General features: G+C 34.4%; 1 protein-coding gene across 9 annotated transcripts in view; it reads left to right on the plus strand.

The window, feature by feature from the left end:
- The window catches only part of ANKRD17 (ankyrin repeat domain 17), a 163,186-nt gene that overhangs the window by 39,382 nt on the left and 96,950 nt on the right, over window positions 1–26,854 (plus strand). The window contains exon 2 of one of the 9 annotated variants that reach the window (XM_070505676.1): window positions 23,104–23,239. The exons of the other annotated variants lie outside the window; for them this stretch is intronic. Within the exon in view, the coding sequence (XP_070361777.1) occupies window positions 23,237–23,239 (3 nt within the window). The 5' untranslated portion in view covers window positions 23,104–23,236. The remainder of the gene's footprint in view (window positions 1–23,103; window positions 23,240–26,854) is intronic. 9 annotated transcript variants of the gene reach the window in all.

Raw genomic sequence — 26,854 nt, forward strand, 5'->3', positions numbered from 1 at the left:
AACTGGTTTATTTTGTGCAGTTTAGGTCTTGGACAAAATTTCTCCTTCACCTCGATAATGGAAGTACTACGTGTTGTAATAAATAACTTCTTTAGCATTCCAAAAATAAACAAGCTTCATATTGTTTCTACAGAACGTATTCCAAGGATTTACTGATAAAGTACACTTGGGTTAAAAAAATAATGTAGTCTGAGTACTCAGTTTTCTGATGGTCTTATTTGTTCCAAGGATAAAATTTAGAATATCCAGAGCAAAAGTTGCAAACTGGTAGCTTCTTGATGGTATCAGACTTAGAAATGTATTTTGGATAGCTGACTTAATGTTGGCCCGCATGATAACCATCTATTTAGATTTTCTTTAATTTCTCTCAGCGCTGTTGTGTAGTTTTCACTGTTCAGGTCTTGCAAATAATTTGTTAAATTTGTCCCTGTAGTAGAGAAAACACTTTTCCTCTACCCTTTTAAATTCAGGTGCTGGGGCCTGTGAATTAAACTGATAAACGAGTAACAGGAGAGAAGGTTTATTACACGTGCACATGGGGATCTCACAGAAAAGAAGTGAAAATCCAAAGAAGTAATTAAGCTTGAGAGCTTATATACCTTTTTAGCAAAGGGTGATAAATTGTGAAGTGAGTAGTCAAAGGAAAAAGGATTTGGGCTTCTAGGGGCAATAAATTGTAGGAAGGTAAATATATGGGGAAACTAATGGTAAATAAGGGTTTTTTATTAAGATTTCTTATGCACACTTAAGTCAGAGCCATCACCAGTGCTAAGAGCCATCTCCAGTGATTAAGGATCTTTCTCCTCTTCCTGGTATGGGATAGAGCGCGAGGGAATACTTCACAAAGGGAAATTTACACCCTGCTTTTAGACAGAAAGGGAGAGGGCATAGAGTTCTTTCTACATCTGCTGTTTCTCAATTGACGTCAGTCAACATAATCATGATGCCAATGTGGCGCATTTTGGGGTGGCATATTCTGATCCTCTTCATCCCATAAGTGTTTTATGGGTTTTTAAAATTACTATAAATGGTAATTCTTTTTATTTTATTTTGCAGTTGTTTGTTGCTTATATATAGGAATGCAATGGATATTTCTATATTGATCTTGTATCCTACAGGCTTGCTAATTCACTTAGTTCTACCAGGGTTTTTGTTTTTTGTTTTTTGGGATTTCTTAAGTGGATTTTAGGATTTTCTACATACATAGTCATCTATGCAAATAAAGTTAGGTTTTCTCCCTTTTTGCCCCATCTTTATGCCTTTCATTCTTTATTTCTTGCCTTATTGCACTAGGTAAGACCTCCAGTAAAATGTTGAATAGAAATGGTGACCTGTGGACAACCTTGCCTTATTCCTGATCTTAGGGAGAAAAGGGTTCAGTATTTCACCATTAAGTATATTATCCATAGTTTTTTCTTGATTCCTTTTATCTGGTGGAGATGTTCCCTTCCATTCCTAGTTTGCTGAGAATTTTTATCATCAAAGGGTACTGAATTGTCATGTGCTTTTATCTGTATCTTTTGGGATGATCTTATGATTTTTATCCTTTATTCTGTTATTGTGTGAATTATATTGACTTTTGGATTTTAAGCCAACTTTGTATTTTGGGATAAACTCCATTTGGTCATGATGTATGACCCCTTTTGGATATGGCAGGATTTGCTTTACCAACATCTTTTTTTTTTTTAAAGATTTTATTTCTCCATTTTCTCCCCAAAGCCCCCCAGTACCTAGCTGTGTATTTTCAGTTGTGGGTCCTTCCAGTTGTGGCATGTGGGACGCTGCCTCAGCATGGCCTGACGAGCAGTGCTGTGTCCGCGCCCGGGATCCAAACCGGCGAAACCCTGGGCCGCCGAAGTGGAGTGCTTGAACTTAACCGCTTGGCCACAGGCCCGGCCCTTTACCGATATCTTTTAAGGATTATTCTTCACAGGCATATTGATCTTTAGTTTTCTTTACTTGTAAAACCTTGACCATTTTTTTGTATCAGAGAAATGTTAGCCTCATAAAGTGATTGGGAGTATGTCTTCTCTTCTATTTTCAGAAAGTTTATGTATAGTTGAATGTTTGATCGAGTTGGCCAGTGAAGCCATCTACACCTAATGTTTTGTTTGTAGGAAAATGTTTCATTAAAAATTACAGTTTCCTTGATAGATGGAGAGCTATTTAGCTTTTCTCTGTCAGTTTTGATAATTTGTAAGTCTTCAGAAATTTATTTTAATCCGAGTTGTTGATTTAATTGACATTGAGATGTTCTTTTTTTTTTTTTTAAAGATTGGCACCTGGGCTAACAACTGTTGCCAATCTTTTTTTTTTTTTTTTCCTGCTTTATCTCCCCAAACCCCCCTGTACACAGCTGTATATCCTAGTTGCATGTCCTTCTAGTTGTGGGATGCAGGACACCGTCTCAATGTGGCCTGACTAGTGGTGCCATGTCCGTGCCCAGGATCCGAACCCTGGGCCGCCGCAGCGGAGCGCGCAAACTTAAGCACTCGGCCACAGAGCCGACCCTGAGGTGTTCTTAATAGACCTGTACTCTTTAAATGATGATGGTAGGATCTGTAATAATGTTCCCTCTTAGAATCCTAGTACTGGTAATTTGAATTTTCTCTTTTTTCTTGGATAGTCTAATGTGAAATTTATTAATTTTACTTTTGATAAGTTTTAAGTTGATTTTCATTTCCTGTCATCGATTTCTTTTTCTTTGTTGTGTTTATTTTCTATTTCATTGATTTCTGCTCTATTTCTTCTTTTCTCCTTTGAATTTAATTTGTTCTTGTTATGCCAGTAACTTTACGTAGAAGCTTAGATTATTGTTTTTAACATTTCTTCTTTTCTACTATGAATATTAAAAGCTATAAATTTCCTTCTGTACACCACAAATTTTGATGTGTTGTATTTTCATTATCATTTAATTCTAAATGTTTTATAATTTCTCTTGTGATTTCCTCTTTGACTCATTTTGCATTTCTCAACTGGAATTTCATGGGAGAATTAATCTCTCATGCTTAAGACATCTCTTTTCTCCTGTGCATATAGAATGGTACTGTTTACATATCATCCTTGGTGTATAAGAATTAAGAAAATAGTCACTCAAATCATTTTTGGTTGTCTGTGGTTCAGATGAAGAACTCTTTGAGAAAGGTTCTATGGGTTATTTAAAAGTGGCTTATTTCATTGCTAACATGTTGGCATGTTACAGATTTCTAATTTAATTATATATGGCCAGACAATATAGTATACTGTGATTTCTAGTCTTTTAAATGTATTGAAACTTGTTTTATGATCCAAAATAAAGTCCTTCTTGATAAATGTTCCATACACACTTAAAAGGAATATGTTCTCCGCAATTGTTGGGGTAAGTGTTTCATAAATGTCAATTAGATTACTTTAGTTGATAATGTTTAATTCTTTTATATCCTTACTGATTTTCTGTTTATTCTATCAATTACTGGGAGATAACTTTTGACATCTTCAAAATAATTAAAGAGAGGCTCCTTTTTTCTTTCTGATCTGTCAGTTTTTGTTTCATATATTTTGGAGTTCTATTATGTATGTAAACATTTAGGATTATTATATCTTCTTGCTAAATTGATCCTTTTATATAATTAAGTATCCTTTTTTTTTGGTCTTTGTTAGTATTCTTTGTTTTGTCTGGATTCTACTTTGATATTAAGAATAGCTCTACCAGCTTTGCTACAACTAATGTTTTCATGGTATATCTTTCTCCATCCTTTTCACCTGTCTTTGTCTTTATATGTAAAGTATATTTCTTGTAGACAGCTTATAGTTAGCTCTTGCCTTTTTATCCAGACTGTCAATCTCTGCCTTTTAATCAACGTATTTAATTCATTTTCACTTAATGTAGTTATCAATATCTTATGTTTGAGTCTACCATCTTGCTGATTGTTTTCTGGTTGTCCCATTTGTTATTGCTCCTTTTTTCCTTTGCTCATGCCTTTTATTTGATTATTTTTACTCACCACTTTTTGATTATTTCATTTTCTTACCTCTGTTGCTTTATTACCTCATTATTATTATTATTATTATTGTTACTTTTGCAGGGAAAGATTTGCCCTGTGCTAACATCTGTTGCCAATCTTCCTTCTTTTTTCCCCCCTCCCCAAAGCCCCAGTGCATAGTTATATATCCTTATATATCCTAAGTCCTTCTAGTTCTTCTGTGTGACCCACCACGACAACATGGCAGCTGACAGACAGCTTCCACGACTGGGAAACAAACTGGGCCACTGAAGTGATCAGAGCTCTGAACTTTTAACCACTAGGCCATCAGGGCTGGCTCTCTTTTTATTATTTTTTGAGTAGTTATTTTGGGGTTTGTAGTATACATGTTTTAACTTGTAGCACCTTCACATAATAGTATACAGCTTCACATATAATGTTAGGCACCTTACACCAGTGTATTTTATTTCTTCCCTTATGTCTCTTGTGGGATTATTGTGATACATTTTATTTCTGTATGTATTGTGAATCTCCAGATTGTTCTTATTTTAAGATATTTTCTTAAATGTAGAAAAAGAAGACACTCATTTTTATATCATTTCTGGTGTTCTTTATTACTTTGCATGAATCCAGTTTTGTCAAGTATCTACTTGAAATAATTTCCATCCACTTGAATAATTTATCTTAATGTTTTTTATAGTGCAGGTCTGCTGGCAACAAATTCTCTCAGATTTTGTCAACACATGTCTATTTCCCCTTATGTTTGAAGTATATTTTCACTGCATATAGTGTTCTTGGTTGCAAGATTTTTTTTCAGCACCTTAAAAATGTCTTTCGTCTTCTGACTTCTATTCTTTCTGATGAGGAGTGAGCAGTCATTTTTCTCTCTCTCCCTTTGTACATAATATCTTTTTTGTTCTGGCTGTTTTAAGGTTTTTTTTTTTTTTCTTATTGATTTTCAGTAGTTTTATTGTAGATATACCTTGGTGTAGTTTTCTTTGTGTTTATCCTACTTGAAGTTTGTTGAGCTTAATGGATTTGCAAGTTTATATTTTTCTAATTTTGAAAATTCCTAGATATTATTTCTTGAAATATTTTTTTCTACCCTTCTCCTCCTGTCTTCCTGGGATTCCAGTTACACACTAAGTTATATCCTCCTAAAGGTAATGTTGCCTCTGTACATGTTTTAAGCCTCTTTTCTCTTTGTGTTTTAATTTGGATAATTTCTATTCTTCTTTCTCAGGTTCACTGGTCTTTTCTTCTGCAGTGAAGTTTTTCATTCATTTCTTCATTCAGTAAATTTTTTATAGCAAGTAATGTATTTTTCAGCTTTGGAAATTCCATTTGATTTTTTATTTTTATAGATTTTATTTCTCTCCTCATTATGTTCACATTTTTCTTTGAATCCTTGAGCACATTTAAAGGAGCTTTAACGTCCTTGTCTGAAATGCCACACCTGTCATTTTGAGGTCTGTTTCTGTTTACCTGTATCTTTCCCTAGTTATAGGATATATTTTCTTGCTTCTTTGCCAGTCTAGTAATTTTTATTTGATGTGAGACATTGTGCTGTTACATTGTTGGATGTCTGAATGTTATTGTTCTTCTTTAAAGAGTATTGAATTTATTTTTGGCTAGCACTTATATTACCTGCAATTCAGCTTCATTCTTCTGAGGCTTGTTTTGAAGCATTGTTATGGCATCTTTCTAGTTGCCTGTACTCTAGAGTAACCTAACTCTTATGTGTGGCCTTTCTGGATTCTCTACCAGGTACCTTAGGTATTCAGTGAAATCTCTCTCCTCTGGCTAGTTGGATCTTGATGTAACCCAACTCTGTGGGAACTACTATAGTTGTTTAGCTTACAGTTCTCTACTAGTTCTTTCCCCAGTTCTTCTCTCCAGTTTTCTGCCCTGCAAATTTTAGCCTTCTTAGCCTTCTGCAATCTCTAATCTTTGTCTCCTGAACTAAGTCTTCAGTTCTCTGCTGTTTTCCTCAAATACTATTGGAGATGGCAGAAAGATGGGGAGGTAGTACGATTCACTTCGTTTCTCTTGAGTTATCATACCTCTGTTTGCCTGTTGTCCATTGTCTAGAAAGAGATGGGAAGCCTAGTCAAGTACCATTTCCTTTGTCGTGACTGTAAATCATATAATCACTGTATTTAAACTGCTCGGTTGTGGAGAGAATTATACTAAAACAAACTGAGTAAGTTATGGCAAATTTGCAGTGAAATATCTTTCATTGCTAATTGAGTGTCACATCTTACAGTCTTTGCAGCCTCATTTTTTAGTTCCAAAGTCATTTCCTATCACGTACATACAATACATACTCAGCAGATATAGTGTCAGTGGAGTTCCATTGCAGATGCTCCTGCCACAGATGACTGCCAGTGTTAACTGTTGATAGTTTACCATGTTTGTATAGCAGCATCAAACACGCTTATGTTTTAAAGTACATTTTAAGGAGGCCTAAACACATTTGGTGAAATATTCCAAAAATTGCTCTCAGCTGCCTAAGTTTAGAAAAGTGAATACATTTTGAAGTAATTTAAAATAAACTGTTTCAGGTTATTATTAATGTCAAACACTCTATTGTCAGCTCCTTAGGAATGGGATGGAAAGCTTTATTAATTATAAAATCTCATAGAAAACTTGAAAAATATTAGAATGGTTCAAAGAGAGTTAAAATGAACAATGTTATATTTTGGTATATTTACTTTGAGTCCATCCTCTATGCAAATACAGATATATGCACCTTTTTAACAAATTGGGACCATATTATTTAAAAATATTATGTATCTTAATGTTTTCCCCACATACATTATTTTTGTTTGCCTATGTCCTTAAATATTTGATGGAAGTGTCAATTTAAATAAAGACGTCAAATTTATTTTTATTTTTTCTTTTGCTATTATACATAATACTACGTTGACTATTTTTCTGTGTTTTCCTCTGGATTTTAGAAAATTTCTTGTAGAAATCCATCAGATTTCCAAGAATCCTTAGGATTCTTGTAGAAATTCATGTCAGAGGTTATGGACTTTGAAACTTTTTCTGTAAATTACATTAATACATATTCATTATAAAGATTTTGAAACATAAAGGAAAAACAAATATTTTAATATTTGTATCTCAGTCTTTATGCTGATGTCTCAATTATTTTTATTAGACTTGAGAATTTTATGTCCTAACCTTTAACTTATATGTATCTTGAGCTTTTTCCTGTTTCATTGATTTTTTCTGAAAATAATTCTTTTGGTGATGGCATAATATTCTAACTTGAGAATACAATTTACTGTACATTCATATTGTTGGATATCTGGCTTGCTTCCAGTTTTTATATTGGAAAAAAGTTTTTAAAGTGTTCTTTGGCCATTTTGCACTCTACTTTTTAAGAGAATCTTTATGTATTGGTGTGAATCTTTGTTAAATATGATAAAAAAATTTTTTTCTGAGTTACTTACATTTCTTTGTTAAGGGAGTTTTTTCAGAACTTTCATGTAAATGTGCCTTTTCTTTTTCTTTGTGATTAATTTCTCTTATTTTATATTTAGTAAAATCTCTCTCCTTCTGGAGATCAGATAATATTCATTCATTCATTTATTTTTTGCTGAGGAAGATTAGCCCTTAGCTAATATCTATTGCCAATCTTCCTCTTCTTTTGCTTGAGGAAGATGAGCCCTGAGCTATAATCTGTGCCAGTCTTCCTCCACTTTATTTCTGGGTTCCACCACAGCATGGCTGACAAGTGGTGTAGGTCTGCACCCGGGTTCCAAACCTGCGAACCTGGGCCACCAAGGTGGAGTGCACTGAACTTAACCACTATGCCACGGGGCTGGCCCCCATCTATATGGTTTTTAATTCTATTTTGCTAGAATTTATTTTATATTGTAATACATGATGTGATGAGACAAGAATCTTAACTTTTTTCCCCCATCACCATTTAAGTGGATGATTAATTAGTGAAGTTATACTTTATATTCCAGGATATCTATTCTTTAAAGAATGAACTACTGTTTTACTAGGATTGACTAAATTCTGTGAATAATCCATAAGTAAAAAGAGAGCTTGACATCTAACAAACCTGTCATAACCCTGAACACTAGTGTCTGAAAGATATACATTTGGCATTACAATTGTACACCTGATTTAGTCCAATCCCTGATGGAAAGGAGAGAGTGATCATAGTGGTAGTTGAGGTGGGGAAATCTGAAAGGCAGAAGTGGATGCCTGATTACATGAGTATTGGGATCCAGTTTTACTCATCAGTGCCTAGCATAATGCTGAGTACGTTATAGGTAGTTTGATGTGTATGTTTGAGAAAGCTTGAGAAAGAAAGGTTCTGATGTTTTTTATGTGACCTATAAAATGTTTGGCTATTTTTGTATTTAAGCAAAAGCTATTGGGGGTCAGCCCTGTGGCCAAGTGGTTAAGTTTGTGTGCTCTGCTTTGGCGACCCAGGGTTTCACCAGTTCGGATCCTGGGCACAGACATGGCACCGCTTGTCCGGCCTTGCTGAGGCGGTGGCCCACATAGCACAACCAGAAGGACCCACAACTAGAATATACAACTATGTACTGCTGGGCTTTGGGAAGAACAAGAAGAAGAAAAGAAAAAGATTGACAACAGATGTTGGCTCAGGTGCCAATCCTATTAAAAAAAAAAGCTAATGTTAGAATGGCACAGTGCCTTTCAGTTAAGAGAAATTATTTTTGTCTTCACATAATAAACTGCTTTCATAATGTTGCTATTAATTTTTATCTTTTTTTTTCTTTTTGTTTTTTTTGTTTTTTTTGGAGGAAGATTAGCCCTCAGCTAACTACTGCCAGTCCTCCTCTTTTTGCTGAGGAAGCCTGGCTCTGAGCTAACATCCGTGCCCATCTTCCTCTAGTTTATACGTGGGACGCCTACCACAGCATGGCTGCCAAGCAGTGCCATGTCCGCACCCGGGATCTGAACCAGCGAACCCCGGGCCGCCGAGAAGCGGAACGTGCGAACTTAACCGCTGTGCCACCGGGCCGGCCCCCTATCAATTTTTATCTTTTAAGCAATGGTTTAACCTTGGTCTTGCATTAGTGTTACCTAGGGAGCTTTGAAAAATCCAATGCCAAAGCTGTACCCCAGAATGATTACATCAGAATATCTGAAGATAGGATCCAGGCATCAGTACTTTTTCTGTTAATTCTAGTGTACACCTAAAGTTGAGAACCACTGCTCTAAGACTGTGTATAAAGAGAATTTAAAGCCGTGTGCTCCCAAACTCTCCAAGTGTCTTAGTCAATTAGGGCTGCTATAACAAAGTACCATAGACTTGATGGCTTATAAACAACAGAAATTTATATCTGATAGATCTGGAGGCTTGAAGTCTGAGATTTCAGAGTACCAGCATGGTGTTGGGTTCTCGTGATGTCTTTCTTCCAGGTTGCAGAATATGACTTCTTGTTTTATGCTCATGATGGAGAGCAAAGAGAAGTAGTAAGCTCTCTCATGACTCTTATAAGTGTACTAATCCCATTCATGAGGCTTCCACCCTCGTGACATCCAATCCTAATCACTTCCCAGATTCTCCACCTCCTAATACCATCACATTGGGGGGTAGAATTTCAACATTTGGATTTTGGTGGGAACGTAAACATTTAGTCCATAACACTAAGGGAGTAAAGTTGCTTTTTTATTCAATGCTGAATAGAAGCAGACCTTTGAATTGGCTGGCGCTTTCTGAGAAATTTCAGATGGGAAGATTCCATAGTTTGTCGTGGTAGACATTTTTAATTTTTAAATATTCTAGACAAAAATGTTCCTCCTGTCTTTATTTTATCGTGTAATCCAAACCTGTTTTGTTTCAGAATCAGTGCAAACAGAGACAAAAGCTCTTCTGTGTTTCTTTTTTTGGACTGTGAAATTCATCATAGATTAAAAATATAAGTAAATCTCTCTTAGCATGAGAACAGTTTTAGTGTTTAGTGTCTTTCTAGCTTCAAAAAGGACACATATTAAATTGATAAAAATTTTAATTACAATAGTACTCCTCTAGATGGAAAAAATACACTTCACGGATATACTCCATTGTCAGAAACTTTTGAGGAGATGAAAAAATACGGGAGGCATTGAGATGTATTTCAAGGTCTCCAAATAAAGGACTTGTCAAAGTTGAATATCTTTAGTGATATAATAGTCATTCAACAAATATTTATTGACTGCCTCCTGGGTGTCCTGCACTGCTTTTGGCTTAAAAGACTACAGCAGTGACAAAGACAGATGAACTTCCTACTTTCATGGAACTTAATTTTAGTTGGAAAGACTGACAGTATACAATTAGACTAGAAAATAAATAATACAATTTAGTCATTAATATTGCAATGATAAATATAAAATTAATAATACATTATAGTCATTAATATTATTAAAAAACTAAGGTGATGGGATAGAGACCATGATAGAGGGGACGAGCTATTGTTCATAGGGTCAGAAAATACTACTCTGAGGACTGACAAATGTAAGTAGAAATCTGAATGTTGAGGAGAAACTGGCCATTTGAAAATCTTAGTGAATTCCAGGCAGAGGGAACTGTAATTGTCAATTCCTGGGGTATGCCTCTGCAGTTAATGTTTTGAAGGGAATTAGAAAAGGTAGAAGTAATGAGGTATTTTATATAAGATAGTGGCAAATTGAGGTATTTTCCTCAGTCAAATAGAGGACTTTCTTTTTTCTTTCTTTGTTTTTCTTCTTCTCCCCAAAACCCTCCAGTACATAGTTGTATATTCTAGGTGTAGATCCTTCTAGTTCTGCTGTGTAGGACACCACTTCAGCATGGCTTGATGAGCAGTACTAGGTCAGCACTCGGGATCTGAACCAGCGAAACCCTGGGCTGCCACAGCAGAGGGTGCGAACTTAACCACTCAGCTATGGGGGCTGACCCTAAATAGAAGACTTCTTGTTGGAAGGTGTCTGGTACCCTTACTTTCTCTTTGTCCTTCTGGGCTTTTTTCCCCCCGTTTTCTTCTTGTACTTTCCTTGTTTTCCCCACTACCCCCTCCAAAAAAACTCAAGTGTGCACGCAAAGCCGGACTACATTTTTTAGCAGTCTACAGGGATGGGCCCAGGGCAAGCATGGGGATGACTTCTGTGGCTGTGGCATGATTGCTGATGTCCTGTTGTCATAATCTTGAGGCATAATTTGAGGCAAATGGAACAATAACTAGAATGAGATGTATTGGGAAGAGAATGGGAAATATTTAGAATGTACTACAGCCACTTTCTCTTGAGTTTGCTTTCAAGGAGTAGAAGTTTACGTTTTTTGATGCCAAACTCTTCAAATTTCTGTATGTCTTTTTATACATTCCAAGTTTTAGGTTACCTTCCTTAACCAGGTGTTTAACTTCACATTCCTAAAGTTTGTAATTTGTTTTGTTCATGACTTAGCTAATTTATTATGTAATTCATGGGGAACGTATTTGGGTATCATTTTAGGGGAAAAGGATGACTCTGGTTTTGTTGGTGGGATGTTTGGTGGGGGCCAGATGTTCAGTGAAAGGAATTTTATAATTTTGGTTTAATCTCCTTTGTGATTTGGGGCAAAGCTGTAGTATACTAAAATAAATTATCTTTTAATTTTTTTCTTTCTTTCTCTGTTATTAGACAGTTTATACTAAGGAATTACTTCTTGAGGTATTAATGGTGTATCATGTGCCTGTCAGCATTCTAGTTACCTTTTTCTCTTATAAAAGTATGGATTTTCGATGAAATTTTGCAAATGCATATATTTCAGAGCCATTTTGCCAGCATACTATACAGACAACTTAGCTATATTTCTTAGGAGCTTTTCAGTGTCAAGTAGGCCTATCCTTAAATAATCTCTTTATCAAGTGGAACCTATTGCCGATGGCTATTCAGTTAATTTGTTTCGTGAACACTTGCAGTGTACCACATGTGATTTTCATTTGCAGTGAGAAACTAAAGTAAATGATATGTTTAGGCAATTTAAGGGTTTCAGTGTATGGACTTAATTTTTTTGCCAATCAAATGATAATTCATTGTTTTATCATGACTAGATAATGGATCAAAGTCAGTGATGTTTTAGTAAAATTATTCTGCTCCATTGAATGTTTCTATAAAGCAAAAGCTCCTTTACAATTAGTAGGTAGATGAAGTGACCATGTTCCAGTTTGCTTGGGACATTTCTTTATGCTTGTTTGTCTGGGGTATTTTAAAAAATGTTTAGATTTAGATTATATGGGTACCCTAAAGTTAGAAGAATGATGGCAGTGTAACTCTGAGGTTACATTGGTTCATAGACAGTTTTTCCCAATATTTTTAGGTTTTGTACTACCAGATAATAGGAGCTAAATGCAAAGTATACTAACACAGTTGAATGTACTAAGTCAATGAGTAAATAATATATTTAACATGATGCTCATTCAGCTTAATTTCTTTGCCTTGGCTTAATTTGGCTGAGTATTCTCTCTTGAAAGTGCTCGTTACAGGGTTCTCTTTTCTTTTAAAAGTTGGCATATTTACTATAATATTTCTTTGTGGGAGTTTAATATGTCTTTTCAAGTATGCTAGTATTTTTATTATAATTGCTATGTATTTTTCTTAGTGTTCTGATTAGAATTGCATAAGTTTTGGGTGGAATGTCCCCAGTTCTATTTTTTCCAGCTAAGCCATGTTTGTTGTGTGTGTGTGTGTGTGTGTGTGTGTGTGTGTGTGTGTAAGATTTGCCTTTAGCTAACATTCATTGCCAGTCTTGCTCTTTTTTTTCACTTGAGGAAGATTACCCCTGAGCTAACATCTGTGCCAGTCTTCCTGTACTTTATATGTGAGATGCCTCTACAGCGTGGCCATGGGGCTGGCCCCAGCTATGTTATTTTTAATGTGCTGTTTTGCAGAATGTGAGGTTGTCTGGATGCATTTATTGTGTTATAGCACAATTTTCTGTATTGCTATAGACATTGCATAAACCTTGATTTCCGTGATGTAAACAGTATTCACTGTGTGACTATAGGAATATAAGACTTGAGTGTTACTTGCATAGTAACTTCTTTTCTACCTTCTACTACAAGAACCCTTCTTATTGTAGATGGGATTTATTAGCAACACAAGTTCTAACAACTATTTCAGAGCTGCTCAGTTTAGAGTGACTGATGGGGAGTTGGTGGCTCAAAGGGTGCTAATCAGAATACATCCTAAGTAACCAGCAGACAAAAAGGACTCAATGTTAGAGAAATGCTTATAGATCTTTTGAAATTTAATTGAATTAATTTCTGTCAAACATTTTAAATGCAGGAAATAAAATATGCTGTTTATGTTAAATTTAACCAGCATTTATCTATGACCTTTCACATGTGAAGTGCTGTTGTGGAAACTGAGATGGGTAAAGACAGACCCTACCGACCAGGAGTTACTGACCTCATTGAGACTCATTTCCAAATTAATTAGCTAAACAATATCTATTGAATCGAATCAGCCATGAAGCTTCTTTTAATAATGCAAATGATAATTAATTTTTAATCTTTGTAGTTTAAGATGTTTTAATTTCATATTTGCTTAAAGTAGCTGCTTAAAGTCCTGTTCCTAGGATGAAGACAAGAGTTTTGTGGAAACACTGTGTGACTCAAACTGCATGCTTTCTGCTTCTTTTGTGCCAGCAGACAACAGAATCAGTGAAATAGAAAGTAAGCTTGCGATGGGGAAACCAAGACAGGGCAAGTTATGATTAATTCTGTAGCTTGAACTTTTCTGACTGGGCATGTATTTTCATGATTATGATTTCGTATAGTCTAGTAAAATTATTCCAAAATGAGAGTTACTTAACGATAGTTTGCAAAGAGCAGTGTGATTTCTAGGGGCCATTTGAGTAATTTTGTGAACCTCTATCAGGCCATGTTAAAAAATACTCTATGAACTTAGTTATGGGAGCTCTTAATGTGTTTCAGTCCTTTGAAATTCTTCTTGAGGTCAGTGCTAAGCAGTGAATCCAGTATAATAGCTACGTAAATAGAGACTTTAGGATTTGGACGAACTACTTAAATGTCTGCTTATCTTGTAAAGTAATTTTGAAAAATATTGATTCTTGTCTACTCTGACATTTTATGAAATAATTTTATTCTGATTCTTCACATTTACCTTTGACATTAATGTTTTTAACGCTAAATCAACATTTTGGGTCATTAACACAGTTTTCTAGAACACATCTTCCCTTCCATTTAAGATTTGTGAGATAAAGTACTTTCACAGCTGTGTATAATGATTGTATCTGGAACCAGAAGCACCTCTTCTTAAAACTTGAAGACACTTGGGGTTTTCATTTTTTCTCTGTGTAGTGTCTATTCTTGCTCTCCACAATGAAATCATTTATTGGATAGTTTTAAAAAATGATCTTTAAAAGACTTCTATATATCCAGCATTTAGAATTGAAGACCAGGAATAAATTTTAATCTTGTTACATTTCTTTGCCTTAAAAAAATTGTCATGTGGATTTTATGTATACTTACATCCATTCTAGACTTGCATTGTTTTGGGCTAATGTGTCAAAGTGACTTCCCTCTTTCTGAAGCATTTTTTGAGGTGGGAGTAAACATTGTTTTACGTTTGGTTGTGTATTATATTTGACATCTATATGCAAATTCAGATTTTTAGGAGTAATTTCTATGCAAAGTGTAATTAATCTTAAAATTAGAAGTTATCTTTCTCTGATTTCATCTAGCTTGATAATACAAGTGTTCTAAAGCCTCACCTAAGAAACAGTTACCATTTTTTGCAGTCTTTGGATTTTGAAATTTAGGGAAAATAAAAAACAAGTGTAAGAGGGGCTGGCCCCGTGGCCGAGTGGTTAAGTTCGCATGCTCTGCTGCAGGCGGCCCAGTGTTTCGTTGGTTCGAATCCTGGGCGCGGACATGGCACTGCTCATCAGACCACGCTGAGGCAGCGTCCCACATGCCACAACTAGAAGAACCCACAACGAAGAATACACAACTATGTACCGGGGGGGGCTTTGGGGAGAAAAAGGAAAAAATACAATCTTCAAAAAAAAAAAAAAAGTGTAAGAGAAGTCTTTATTCTTATTGCATGGGATAAAAATGTACTTTTTTTTTTTTAAAGATTTTATTTATTTATTTATTTTCCTTTTTCTCCCCAAGGCCCCCCGGTGCATAGTTGTATATTCTTTGTTGTGGGTCCTTCTAGTTGTGGCATGTGGGACGCTGCCTCAGTGTGGTCTGATGAGCAGTGCCATGTCTGTGCCCAGGATTTGAACCAACGAAACACTGGGCCACCTGCAGCAGAGCGCCCGAACTTAACCACTCGGCCACGGGGCCAGCCCCAAAATGTACCCTTTTATACATACCACCTTTAGACTCAGATAAAGGAAAATTAATGGGTACAGAAAAAGTATTAGTTATAATAGCAACGGTCTGTTTCGGTAATTACTGAAATTTATCAATATGGTACATTTATATTTATATCAATTCAAGTGAGCAAGTATCTAGTGTTCTACCATTACTTCTGCTCACCATTGTTTGATATACTAAGAATATTCTTTTCTGTTTGATCTCACCCAAATATTGGAAATTATTCATTCAGAAGCTATTTTGTTGAGCTCCTATTGTGTTTTTGGAGTTCGGGTTACATGAGTGGCTGAAACGTAATAATCCTTAGTATCTTGGGATGTTGTAAAGACTTTGGCGTTGATCTAAGTGAAATGGGAGCCATTGGATAGTTGTAAAGAAAAGAGTGATAAGACCTGATTTACCTTTTAAAGGGAATTGGAATACTTAGAAATCTGATTCTTTCTTATTATTTGAGCTTAATTGTATATATATAAAATTAACATAGGGTTTCATCATTTATTTGGATAATAATAGACTATCAGAAATCTCCTGCTGTTGCTGCCCTCCATAGAATATTATCTCAGATTGGTGAAGCCAATGATAAGATGAAGATACTAAAGGCAAAATACAGGAGGAAGAAGAGCTCTCTTCTTGAGATGGGAAAGAGAATACAGAAAGATATCATTTTAAGGCATGTTTAATTGAGATGTCTATAGCACATCCAGGAAGAGATATCTAGCAGTTTAGATAATAGAGAACTGAAGCTCAGGAGACAAGTCTGTTTGGTAGAGATAAATATTTCAGAATTATCAGTGGAATAGGTCATAGTTAAAACTTGTGTTCATAGATAACGTTACCCTTCTATTTAAATTCAACAAGGTTCAAGATAGAATGAAGAGGACATACCAGTATTTAAAACAGTTGGCCAAGGAAGAGAAGCTCAGAAGGGCTTGTGACCAGAAAATACTTGAGATGATGGGTGCATTTAATTGTGAACTGGACAGGAAAGAAATGATCCTGAAGAAAACAGATAGACTGAATGAAAGAGGAAAGATTTAGGGTCCTAGAATGTAGTTAAATGTAGATTTAATAGATGAGAAAGAATGGTAGAATTAGGCAAGATATTAAATGTAAAAGTTCAGAGGCAAAAAAAGATATAGGGGCTGGCCTGGTGGCACAGTGCTTAAGTTCGCACGTTCCACTTCGTTGGCCCGGGGTTCACTGGTTCAGATCCCGGGTGCAGACATGGCACTGCTTGGCAAGCCATGCTGTGGTAGACATCCCATATATAAAGTAGAGGAAGATGGGCATGGATGTTAGCTCAGGGCCAGTCTTCCTCAGCAAAAAAGAGGAGGATTGGCAGCAATTAGCTCAGGTCTGATCTTCCTCAAAAAAAAAAAAAAAAAAGATATAAATATTTAACATATAACTATGAGGGGAGGTTATGATTTTGACTAGGTGATTGTTAAGATCCTTTCTACTTTTAAAATTTTAGGATTCTTAGAGCATTCATGTTTTTTTCCTTTTTTTGAATTTAAAAGAAATATGCATACTGTTGATCTTTTTAATTGACATTTTAAAACTCAAATTTGATGTTTATTGAATACTAAAATTTACAAACCAACAATTTTTTTCTTTTTTAAATTGTGATAAAATATACATAAAATTTTCCATTTTAACCATTTTTAAGCCTACAGTTTTGATACGTTATGCCTTTTTTTTTTAAAGATTTTTTTAAAGATTTTATTGTTTTCCTTTTTCCCCCCAAAGCCGTACATAGTTGTATATTCTTCGTTGTGGGTCCTTCTAGCTGTGGCATGTGGGATGCCACCCCAGCACAGCCCGAGGAGTGGTGCCATGTCCGCGCCCAGGACTTGAACCAACGAAACACTGGGCCACCTGCAGCGGAGCGTGTGAACTCAACCTCTCGGCCATGGGACCGGCCCCAGTGCATTATGCCTTTTTGTCAATTATCTTTCCATTAACGATTTAAAATTCCTAATGAACTTCAAAAAATACTTTGATTAAAATATTGTATGTTGTCTTACCATAATTAATTCCATTAATGATGGAATTAAACTGAAAATTAAATTAAAAGATTTCTAGAAAATCCCCAAATATTTGGAAATTAGCCAACACATCTTAAAAATAATTCATGGGCCAAAGAGGAAGCCACATGGGAAATTAGAAAATATTTTGAATTGAATGAAGTATGTCAGGGGCTGGCCTAGTGACGCAGCAGTTAAGTTTGCACGTTCTGCTTCTCGGTGGCCCGGGGTTCACCGGTTCGGATCCCGGGTGCAGACATGGCACCGCTTGGCAAAAAGCCATGCTGTGGTAGGCGTCCCACATATAAAGTAGAGGAAGATGGGCCATGGATGTTAGCTCAGGGCCAGTCTTCCTCAGCAAAAAAGGAGGATTGGCAGTAGTTAGCTCAGGGCTAATCTTCCTCATAAAAGAAATAGATCAGAATTTGTGGTATGCAGCTAAAGCAGTGCTTAGAGGGAAATTTATAACATTAAATGCTTATATTAAAAAAAGCATAAAGTGGGGCTGGCCCTGTGGTCTAGTGGTTAAGTTCAGCATGCTCCACTTTGGCAGCCTGAGTTCATGGGTTCTCATCCCGGGCACAGACCTACACCAGTTGTCAGCCATGCTGTGGCAGCAACCCACATATAAAATAGAGGGAGATTGGCACAGATGTTAGCTCAGGGCTAGTCTTCCTCAAACAAAAAAAGGGGAAGATTGGCAACGGATGTTAGCTCAGGGCTAATCTTCCATGGCCAAAAAAAAAAAAAATCATAGTTTTAAAATCTTTGATCTAAAGTTCTATGTAAAGAAACTAGGAAAAGAAGAGAAAATCAAACCAAAGCAGGCAGAATGAAGGCAAGAATCAAGATAAGAGTGGCAATCAATGGAAATTAAAAAAAAAAAAGAAAGAAAATATTACTGAAAGTTGATTCTTTGAAAGAATCATTAAAACTGATAAAGTTCTAATCAAACTGATCGAGAGAGAAAAGACATGTTACCAATATGAGCAGTGAAAAAAGGGACATTACTACAAATCCCACCCATATACATTAAAAGGTTCATAAAGGACTATTATGAATAACTTTGCCAACAAATTTAACTTAGACGAAATGGACAAATTTCGTGAAAAGCACAAACTATCAAATCTTACTCAAGAATAAATAAGTAATGGAATAATATTCTATCTAAAAGAGAAATAGTATTTCTAATTAAAAACTCTCAATTCATGGAATTGTCTGAGTCAGTTCATCTGTGAATTATATGAAACGTTAAAGGAAGAAATAATTCCAATTCTATGCAAATTTTTCCACGAAATAGACAGTGAGTGATTACTTCCCAGCTTACATTATGAGACTAGCATTACCCTGATACCAAAACCAAACAAAGATATAAGAAAAGAAAATTATAGAGCAATATATATTATGGACGTAGATGTAAAAATTTTAACAATATTAGCAAACAGAATCTAGCAATATATAAACAAGAGTATATACATCATGGGGCTGGCGCTGTGGCCGAGTGGTTAAGTTTGCGCGCTCTGCTTCGGTGACCCAGGGTTTCACCAGTTTGTATCCTGGGTGTGGACATGGCACTACTCATTGGGCCATGCTGAGGCGGCGTTCCACATAGCACAACTGGAGCGACCTACAACTGGACCTATGTACTGGGGGCTTTGGGGAGGAGAAGAAGAAGAAGAAGAAGAAGAAACAAGATTGGCAACAGATATTAGCTCAGGTGCCAATGTAAAAAGAAAAGAGTGTATACATCATGAACGAAGAGTATGTATGCAAAGTTGATTTAACATTTGTTAATCAACCAATGTAATTCACTATATTAATACGTATACTCAAGAAAAAAAAATCATTTTATGATCTCAATAGATAAAAGAAAAAGAATTTGACAATGTTCAGTATGTACTCATAAAAAAATTCTTGGCAAACTAGTAATATAAAAGAATTTTCTTAACCTGATAAAGTGCATTTATGAAAACCTGTAGCTAACATTATGCTTAATGGTGAGAATGACTACTTTTTCCCTAAGATTGAGAACAAGGCAGCGTTGTCCATTCTTATCATTCCTACTTGACATAGTACTCAAGATGTAGTCAGGTAAGTTAAAAAAAGAAAAAAAGTACAAAACTTGGAAAGAAACAAAGAAAACATCTTTGTTCACGGATGACATGATTGTTTATGTACCAAATTATTGGAACCTACAAAAAAGATAGTAGAACTAATGAGTGAGTTTAGCAAGGTCTCATATTCTGTATTTTAGAAATGAACATTTGGAAAATGAAAATTTTAAAAAATGTCCATTACACTAACACCAAAATACAAGGAATACTTAAGGATAAATAAAATGTGTGTATAATTTATATGCTGAAAACTGCAAAACATTTATGAGAGAAATCAAAGATGATCTAAATAAATAAAAATATATATACTACAGTCATGGTTTGGAAGACTCAACCCTGTGAAGATGTCAGTCCCCTCCTTCTCATCCCCCAAAAATGGCCTATAGAATTCAACATAATCCCAATAAAAATCTTACCAGACCTTTTTTTAGGGTAAAAATGGACCAGTGGTTTCTAATACTTATGTGGACAGGAAAAGACTCTAGAATAGCCAAAACAATTTTGAAAAACAAGAACAAAGTTGAAGGATTTCAAGACTTACTGTAAACCTATATTAACCAAGATGGTGTGGTGTTGATGGAAGGATAGACATGTAGAGTAACAGAACAGAATAGTGTCTAGAGAAGATCCATGTCTGATCAGTTGATCAAAGGCACCTTTTCTCAATAGAGAAAATGTAGCCTTTTTAACAAATGGTGCTGAAACATTTGGATATCCTTTTATGGAAGGAACTTCAACTCATGTCTTGCACTTTATACAAAAATTAACTTGAATTGGATCATAAACCTAGATATAAAAGCTAAAACATTAAAGAAGAGAATGTAGAAAACCTTTGTGACCTTGGGTTAGGCAAAGATATTTTAGATAGGGTACAAAAAAGGCAAACATAAAATAAAGAAAACCATGATAATTTAGACTTCACCAAATTAAACGACTTGTTCTTCAGAAGATATTGAAAAGAAAATGAAAAGACAAACTGTCAGCTTGGAGAAAATATTTGCAAACCACATGTCTGATAAAGGGCTTGTATCCAGACTATATTAAGAATTCTCACAACTCAATAATGGGGAAACAAACAACTGAGCAAAACATGGGTGAAAGATTTTTAGCAGATACTTTATTGGAGAAAATACACTCATGGCAAATAAGGTCAAGATGCTCAGTATCATTCGCTAGCCATTAAGGAATTGCAGAGTAAAATCACAAGGTGATTTCATCATAGTAACATAGGAGGAATAAAAGAAAGGAAAAAACTGACAATACCAAATGCTAGTGAGACTCCAAAGCCACCAGAACTCTCATTCATTGCAGATGGGAAGGCAAAATGGTGCTATCATTTGGAAAAGTCTGGCAGTTTCTTATAAATTTAAATATACGCTTGTCATGTCTTGTCTTTCTCATATATTTACCCAAAGGAAGTGCACACATGCCCACATAAAGCCTTGTACTCAAATGTTCATGACCCGGAGAATAGCTAAAGGAGTTGTGCTATGTCCATTCTGATGAAATACTATTCAGTAGTAAAAAGGAATGAACTACTGATGCATGCTATAGCATGGATGAATCTCAAAGGCCTTATGCATTTGTGAAAGAAGCTGCACTCAAAAGTCTGGATGATTCCGTCCATTCTGGAAAGAAAAAATGAAAGTAACATAAAATGTGATGGTTTCTAGGGGCAGAGGGTAGTGGTAGGGGATTACCTACAAAAGAACAAGAGAAATTTTTTAGTATTAGAAATATTGTTTATCCTGATTGTGATGGTGATTACATAACTATGTATTTGTCAAAATTCATAGATTTGTATAATTAAAAAAAGTATGAATTTTATTCTGAATTATACCTCAATAAACCTCACCTTCAAAAAAGTTTGGATACAGAGGGAAAAAGAATGAATGAAGTGAATATATTTTCCTGATTTTGCTTCTCTTTAGAAAACAAGCAGCTGCTTTAACTGAATCTTATAATGACTTGATCTTGATGCCAATACTTTTTTCATTCATTTAAAAATAATTACATTGCATATGCATACTTCAAACTAAATTACATATGCCAGCAGGTTAATCCTATATATCTCAAAATAATACAAATTGTTGTTATAACTCTTCTGGAACTTTTGTTAAAAATATGGAAACGATTGGTCATCCTTGATAGTTTTCTTTGAAGGTCTTCAGTATTTTTTTCTTAATTATTTGCTAAGACCACACAATAGGAAACTACAGTTGTCTTTTTTTTCTTTTTTCTTTAAAGGTAAGCAATATAGAAGGGTACAGACAAGTAAAAAGGTCAAATTCTCTCACCAGTTTCACTCTTCAGTTACCACTATTAATAATCTGAGTTTATACATCTTGACGTTTTTTGTTTGTATGCTTGCCGATGCATATGTTTTGTTTTTAAAATCAACTTAAATAGGTAACAGACCATGTTTGCTTTTCTGCAGCTTCATTTTTACCTAAAGTGTATATCTTTCTGTATCAATATTTGTGTATTCATTAAGAAATATTTTTAAGTACTTAATATTTAAGGCTCTATTGTAGACGCGAAGGATAGAGCAAGGAACAAAATAGGGTCCCTGCTGAAGTGAACGTGTGTTTAAGTAAGAGGAAGATAATAAACAGATTGGGGGAAAATGTCACTATAAGTTTCGTAAAGGTAAATAATAAAGGCTCAAAAGATGAAAAGTGATGGGACAGACGTGGTAGAGACCTTTATATGTAGATCTACTGAATTTATTTTTCAGATAGCTATTTATTATTTCATAGAATAATTTATTTGACCATTATTCTGTTGATGGGAGTATGGCTTATTTATAGTTTTTTTCTGTTATAATCAATATTGTAATAAACATCCTTGTCCATGTTTTTTTTAGCTTACGTATACAAATATTTCTGTAGACTAAATTCCTAGAAGGAAAATTGCATTTTTAAGTGTTGATTTTTAGATTCTGCCAAATTATCTTCCAAACATGACATATTATCTGTCAATGAATGAAAAATAATTCCTCATTTTAATTTGTGTTTACCTGATTCCCAAGGAAATTTAGTGTATTTATTGGTCATTTGTTATTTCTTGTATAAATTGCCTACTCATATCATTTTGCCCATTGTGGGATTTGTCTTTTTCTTACTGAGATTTTAGGATTTCTTTCTAATTCTGTTTGTAATATATACATCGTATTTTGTAATAATTTCTCCTAACTTGTCAGTTGTCTTACTTTGTGGAATCTTTGGATTTTTCATTTTCATACATCAGTTTTTTCCTTCCTGGCTTCCAGGTTTTATGTCTTTCCAGAAAAGCCTTTTTACAGTAACTTAATATCCTATATTTTCTTCTACTTCTTCTTTAGTTTTGTTTATGTTTCTAGCAGATTTTAATTATCTGGAATTTTTTTTATATATATTCTGTGGTAGAAACCTAACCGTTTTTTCCATTTTTATAATCATTCTCCCAAAATAATTTATTGAGCATGTCTTTTTTTCCCACTGACTTGAAATACCACCTTTATCATATTTTAGAAGTCCAAAATATATGTGTTCTTAATTTAATATTCCATTGTTTTGATTATTTTCATTTTATATTTGACATCTGGTAGGGCACCCCACCCCCCATTGTCTTTTTCAAAAAAGTTTTGGCAATTTCTGTGTATTTTCTCTTCCAGATGAACTTTAGAATCAACATGTCAAGTTCCATTAAAAATCCCTTTGGGATTTTGATTGGAAGTGCATTGAATTTACAGATTAATTTGGGGAGAATTGACATCTTTACACTATTGAATCTTCCCATCCAGGAACATGGTATGCTTCTCCATTTCTTCAGGTGTTTTTTTATGTCCTTTAGGAAAGTTTTGTAGTCTTTTTCTTGTAGGTCTTACACTTTTCTTGTTAGGTTTATTCCTGGGTATTTCATAGTTTTTGTTCTTATTGTGAATTACATCTTTTCTTCCATTTTCCATTTTATTTTTTAATTGGTTATTGCTAGTGTATAGGAAATTATTGATTTTTGTATGCTGATCTTATTGTTTACTTAGTTTTCAATTGATTCTCTTGAAATTTCTAGAAAGACGATTATGTTTTCTGCAAATGGTTGCATTTTGTTGTTTCCTTTTCTCAGTATTTATACTTCTCTAGGGTTTTTTTGTTTGTTTTGTTTAGTTTTTTTCTGGTTGTATTGCATTGGTTAAATTTCCAGATCTGTGCATTACTAGTTCTGATTTGAGCATCTTTCCTGATTTTAATGGAATACTTCTAATTTTTAAACATTTACATTGATATATGCCTTAGATTTCTGGTAGAATACATTATCAGGAACAAAAGTGTCCTTCTTGGCTTAACAAATATTTTTGGTAATGGATATTGTGTTTATTATGTGTTTTTATTGAGATGATACATATTCTTTTCACCTCTAATATTTTAATATAGTGAACTACATTAGTACATTTACCTAATATTGGTCATGCTGTTTTTCATTTTTAATATTTATTCAGCAAGTATTTATTTGGATATTGCATTGTGGGAGGAACTTTGCCACACACTGGTGATAGTTCTGAGTAAGTCTGAATGATGCCTCTCTTTTTTTTTATGGAGAAGAAAGATGATAAGCAAGTACTCAAGAACAAGATAGTTTTAGGCTGTGATTTTAGTATTCTGGAGGCAATAAAGAGAGTGATGTGGTAGAGAGATGAGGAGAGTACCTCTTTTGATAGTAGTATTTGAGAAGGTAAAACGTAAACTAAGACTTGAGGAATGAAAGCACTGGGAAAAGCCTTCTAGGCGGGGGAAGATCACTATTTCTGAATGTACAATTAGTTGTATTTCTTAGTTTTTTTCTTTATCCCCTTTCTTGTGTGTGTTGTATGATAGTCTTTTACACAACTGCTGAATTTAGTTTGCCAATAGTGTGTTTCACTTAAGTTTTGTTTAGTGTTTTTGCTGTTTCTCGTCAGGTTTGCTAATAAGGTTATTTGCACTTATGAGCTAGGGAGTTTTCCTATCTGTTTTCTGGGCTTTGTAAATAATATAGTAATTTTCTGTTTCTTCTGAGGAGTAGATCTGTGACTACCCTTAAGATGTCTTCTATACATATATTCTGTTATGCTTCCACTTTTTCTTGAATTAATTTTGATAGTTCCTTTTCCTAGGAAACCATCCATTTTGTTTAGACTTGCACATTGGTTGATATAGTTTTGCTCAGTTTTCTAATTTTCTTTTTCCTTGGTGAGAAAGATTGGCCTTGAGCTAATATCTGTTGCCAGTCTTCATTCTTTTGCTTGAGAAAGCTTGTTGCTGAGCTAACATCTGTGCTCGTCTTCCTCTATTTTGTATGTGGGACGCTGCCACAGCATGGCTTGATGAGCAGTGTGTAGGTCTGCACCTGGGATCAGAACCCGAGAACCCTGGGCTACCAAAGCGGAGAAGCGTGTAAACTTAACCACTATGCCACAGGCCAGCCCCTCAGTTTTCTAATTTTAAGGACTCCTTATGTTTTTTTCTTTCTCTAATTTTTCATAATCAAACTTTCTGAAGGCTTGTCTCTTTCTTGCTAGACTTACCCAAGAAGCAGTTTTTGGTTTTATTAATTACTTCTGTATCTCTTCTCAATTTCTTCACTTCTATTTTTATCATTATAAATTATATTGATATACTTTGCTTTGTATTTTATTTTTGCATCTTGGTATATTTTGATTTGTATTTTATTTTTTGAAGATTTTTATTTTATGCATCTTAATCTTTCTTGTGTTCTTTTGAATACATTGAAGACTCTAAACTTTTTCTTTAAGGACAGCTATAGCCAAATCCCATAGGAAATAGTATGCTCAAATTTTCATTTTCATTTGTTCTGTTGTCTGTGTTAATTAGTAGACTTTTTTCTTCTCTTTTTAAATTTTCAAGTAGATTGTCATCCTTTTATTGTTAATTTTAAGTTTCTTTAGCTTCATGTACCAAGAATGTAACCTGTTTTAATTCTTTTTTTTTTTTTGAAATCTGTTGAGAGTTTCCTTTGCTTAAGATATGCCAGGGTTTTATTTGTTTTCAAAGACTGTATTCCCTGTTGATGATATACTAAGTTCTATTTCACTATGAAATGTAACTGTAATTAGTTCTTTTTCTGAATCCTCCATATTCTTGCATAATCTACACGCTCTTTTCATTTTCTGAGACAGGTATGTGGAAAGCTTCTTACTATGTTGTGTTAATTTTCCAGTTGCTTATATTTCTAGCATTTTTACTTTAGATATTTCTATGTTGCTATTGTTAGGTGCATAAAAGTTGGGCTATTACACGTTTTTGGTGTATATTATCTTTTAACATTATAAAATATCCTTTTTTCTATTTAATGCTTTTTGCCTTGAATTTTTTGGCTGATATTAACAATGACATCCTTGACTGAGATTGCTTTCTCACATGTCTGTTTTCAGCCTTTATGATGAAAATTTTAGATGTTCTCTTATAATAGCATATAGTGGAATTTTTCCTCCTCCTTTTAGTTTTTTATCCTAATCTGTATGTCATTTCTTAAAATAAGAGAAATATTCTCAGTCACGTGGTCTTTTAGTCTTTTGGTCTTTGGTCTTTTCCCGTACATTGAAGGTTATGGCAGAGATGCTGTGTTTTCTTATTACCCCTTCTCCTTGTCTTCTATTGAGTTTCCTCTCTTCTGCTTCCTTCCCAGTTTGAAAGCTCTGTGTTTTATTCCTGTTCTTCTGCAGGCATTGAATTGAATTAAACAGTATTTGTAACTAGTTACTCCCTTTCCCTGAACATATGCATTTGGCATTATTTCATTCAATCTTGGCTTTCCTATTTTTTAAGTAATCTAAAATTTTAGTATTATGTTTATGTTGTAATAGGCTTTTACTTTTCTAACCTTAAGGAATCATTTATTAACAACTACCTGAGATGTTAAAGATAAATTGTATTATACAAGCTTCTTTTCTAACTGCTTAGTATAAATGATTCCAAGGCTGTCCTTTTCTAGGATTCATTTTTGCTGTTGAAGGCATACATTCTCTAAATTCAGAAATGTTTGTGGTTTTTAAATTTTTGAAGTGTTTACATATCTAAATTATTATTTTATTCTGCAATTTGGAATTTTATTTTCAAAAGAATTGTGCTTCAGAACTTTTAATTACACAGTTGTCTTCCAGCAGCTGGTGTTGTATTTATTTGGGAAGTCTGATATCAGTCTGATTTTTAATTCTCTTCCTAACAGTCATCCCCCTCACCCAGAATCTTTCTAGAATTTATATCCTTGGAATTCTCAAATTTCACCAGTTTACGACTGTGTGTGTGCTTATCTGTATGTGTGTGTATATCTGCATGTGCATTTTAAAACCATCTCATAAGAATCATTTTCTTCTGAGGCTGTTTTTATGATAATTGATGAATAATAATAAATACCAGACATTTATA

Source organism: Equus asinus, chromosome 3 (genome assembly GCF_041296235.1).
Source record: "Equus asinus isolate D_3611 breed Donkey chromosome 3, EquAss-T2T_v2, whole genome shotgun sequence".
Lineage (NCBI taxonomy): Eukaryota > Metazoa > Chordata > Mammalia > Perissodactyla > Equidae > Equus > Equus asinus.